The 3,401-nt window shown below is 49.2% G+C and overlaps 1 protein-coding gene across 1 annotated transcript; it reads right to left on the bottom strand.

The window, feature by feature from the left end:
* Positions 1-515: 515 nt before the first annotated feature.
* On the bottom strand, positions 516-1,613 carry MAGEA10 (MAGE family member A10). The gene has a single exon (XM_003800946.1). The coding sequence runs from the start codon at positions 1,611-1,613 to the stop codon at positions 516-518; it is 1,098 nt and encodes a 365-aa protein (XP_003800994.1).
* Between the last annotated feature and the right edge of the window lie 1,788 nt (positions 1,614-3,401).

The raw sequence follows: 3,401 nt of genomic DNA, 5'->3' as shown, positions 1-3,401 counted from the left end.
CCTCTTTAAACAAAGAACAATAAATGTGACAATTGTCATTTCCAAACTTAGATTCAAGGTAATAAACAATCCAGTACATTTTTAAATATCAAGATTAATCTCCAAGTCATCCAAATGAAACAGTAAGCCAAAGATGTTATCCATTGTATTCCTTTCAGCCCCAGACTGACCTTTGACCACTCATATCGACTTTTTAAATGTTTAAAAGTTTGAACAATATTTTTACTTGTCACATAGTACAGGATGGTTAGTGTACCCATCACTTCATGCATTTATCATTTCTTTGTGGTGAGGACTTTCAAAAACTTCTATATTGTAATACGCAATACCTTAAAGTTAACTATAGACACGAGTACTTATTCTTCCTAACTGTAACTTTCAGCAATTGACTATCCTCTCCCCTCCCCAGTCACTGGTAATACTGTTCTCCTTGTGTTTGGTTGGGTTCTACATCTGAGTGAAATCATGTGGTATTTGACTTCCCTCTTAGAACACAGTGAGGAACCTGCCTGACTTTAGTTGGAGTAAAAGGAGCTGCAGGTAGCCCCAGGACTTGCACTGGCCATGTCAGTATCATCTGTGGGGGAAATTCTGGCCTTGGCTCTCTCTCTCTCTTCTCTTAAAGCCTCTTCATACCACACTGGGAAGGATTTAGGATCACTCCCATTGACCTTGGCCAAAAACTTTAAGAGAGTCATCTTGCTGGTTTCAGCATGGGCCCTCGGACCCCACAGGAACTCATAGCGCACGGGATCACTTTGGGGCACTTGTCGGTAAACCAAGTACTTCTCATGCACCCAGTCATGGGTGAGGAGCTTCTGGGGCTCCCCATAGATGAAGTGCTCCATCCCAGAATACACCCCCAACACATTCAGTGTTTCCCAGATGATCTCCTCAGAGGCACAGTTACCCTCCAAAAAGATTATGCTCAGAATAAGTATCAGAATGCCAGTTTTGGGCATACTCTCAACATCATCGAGCATCCCATCATAGGTGAGGCCCAAGTTTGTGATAAGGATGAAGGAGTGCTCAGTGGGGTCAATTTCCTTCACCTCGATACCAAAGACTATCTGCATACACTCAGAAGCTTCACTGAAGATCAGAGGGAAGTGCTGTTTTTCATTTTTGAAGACAGCTGCCAGCATTTCTGCCTCAGTGAAAAGTTCCTTAATTCGATACTTAGTTAGCAGGAACTCCACCAAATCAGCTACCTTTTCATCTATCTCACGTCTGGGCAAGGGCTCTATGGCTGCCAGGGTTTGTAAGGGGTTTGGACTCTCCTGTTGTCGGCTGCTGGAGCCCTCATCAGATTGGCTTACTGGGGTAGAGGTGATGAGAGGGATGGGTAAGCCAGCTGCCTGAGGACTCTGGGAAGGACTTGATATCCCAACAAGATCAGAAATCTCCTCTGGGGTGCTAGACATCAGAGGATAGTAGGAGGAGGAAGTGGAAGAGGAGGAGGAGGGGAAAGATGATGGAAAAGAGGAGGAGCAGGTGGAGGAGGATGAGGAAGTATCTTCCTCCACAGTTGTCCGTGGACCCCCGAAGTCCTGCATCTCACTTCCAGACAGAGAACCTTCTTCGTATCGTCGACGCTTCTCAGGTGGCGGCATGATGACTCTGGTCAGAGGAGAAGGCAGAATTGTGGGCAGGAGTTCACAGGCCTAGGGACAGGGGGAGCACTTCAGTGGCCTCAGTGAGAACCATACTCTGGGGCTCTAGTAGGTTGACTTACAGACCTTCTCCTTATACGGTACTCTGGGGCCTCCCAGGGCTCCTGTCCTCCTAGACAAACTGTCCCCTGAGCACCTGAATGAAGAAGTGGGATGGCTCCTGGGAGGCAGTCAGCTAGTAGAGCATGAGGCTCCAGGGATGACATGGGCGAGTGTGGCCAGGTGCTTGGGGTTTTGTCTGTGCTGGGGAAGGCCGGGTCCTTTGCACACTTTCAGGGGATGCCCCTCACTTGGACTCTTGCTACTGCCTGGTCCTCCTTTATTCTGTGACCAGAGGACACTGCCTCAGACCAAGGTCTCGTCACTGGGTTCTGGAGCTTATGTAAGGGGAACTGAGGGGCTCTCAGGCTGCAAACGTGAGAACATGCCACGTCCAGCCACTCTTACCAAGGGTGTCCTAGAAATGACAACAAGCAAGAGCCAGACTGTGGGGTCCCTTCTTTCTGGGATGGGGTTACCTCTGGTACTTACCAAGGGTCTGTAGTTTGACTCCTGGCTGGGTCTGAAACTTTTTCTTCTGATGAGCTGATAATTTTCCTTAAAGCAGGGCCCTCACTTATCTGAGATCCCTGAAACAGAAGTGAGGATGTGAGATGCACAACATGTGAGACATCCATTCTTGCTTTCTTTCAAGACTGACAGAGGGGTGAGGCTGGTTTCTGTCTGTTCTGGAGTCCAGAGTCCTCACAGATGGCAGGGCCTAAGACTCCTTCCCTTGCTGACCCTAGTTCATCCTTCTTAGTCCAAAGTCCTCAACTTCCTGAGAACCCCACAAACAAAAATAAGGGTAATCTCAGGGTAACAGCCCTGCCCAGTGTCTTCCAGAGCTAACAGTGGGGTCAGATAGAAACAGAGGTTTCTGTGGCACTCCTCTGTGTTCTAGAGTAGGATCCCCTCATTCCTCCCTTAGGGTCCACACCTCCACTCCTAGCAGGGCCTAGATGCTCTTCCTTTGTTAATCTGATGCCACACTCCTTACACAAAGGCCCTGCCTCTTAGTTTCCTGAGAGCAAGCTGAGAGAGTGGGAAAGCTATTCTGAAACCTCACAGGGCTGAAAGCAGGGGTGTGGGAGCTGTGTTCTGATGTCAGGATCTTAACCTTCACATCTTCTTCTCTGTTGACCTGAGACTACACGCCTCAGACCAAACCTTCAACCAAACCTCCCATCCCTTACTAATCCCAGGCCGGAGTCCGAGCATACCACTTCCAGCCAGGCTGCCTTTGGGCCTCCCAGGGCTGACAGCAAGGGAGGATTTTTGTTGAGGGTGACCTCTGTCTAGAGTAATGAGATTCCTCTATTGGCTCACCCGAGTCTGGCCCCTTCTGATTAATGTCCTCCCCTCAGCAGAATTCAGAGGCCACTATATCAGGCTACATCTCCCTAGGGGCTCCCAGGGCTGATAGCAGGGGTAAGATGAGTCTGAGGACTCCTCTGTTCTGACGTTGAGAGCCATTTCCGACCTTTCTCAGGGTACCTATCTTGATTTCTGGCAGGGCCTGACCCTCCTTTCTCTGCTGATCTGATGCTGCATTCCCCTTCCCAAAGACCAATTATCTCCTCCTGCCCACCACAGGAGAAAGTAAGGGCCCACTATATCACTGTGACCATGTCCACCCTCCCAGGGCTGGCTGCAGGGTCACGGTGAAGAGGGAATCCTTCCCTTCTA

This window comes from Otolemur garnettii, unplaced genomic scaffold (assembly GCF_000181295.1).
Source record: "Otolemur garnettii isolate 467f Iridium unplaced genomic scaffold, OtoGar3 scaffold00190, whole genome shotgun sequence".
In the NCBI taxonomy this organism is placed as follows: Eukaryota; Metazoa; Chordata; class Mammalia; order Primates; family Galagidae; genus Otolemur; species Otolemur garnettii.
Note: the sequence above shows the minus strand (reverse complement) of the source record. Positions and strands in the feature narration are given on the sequence as shown.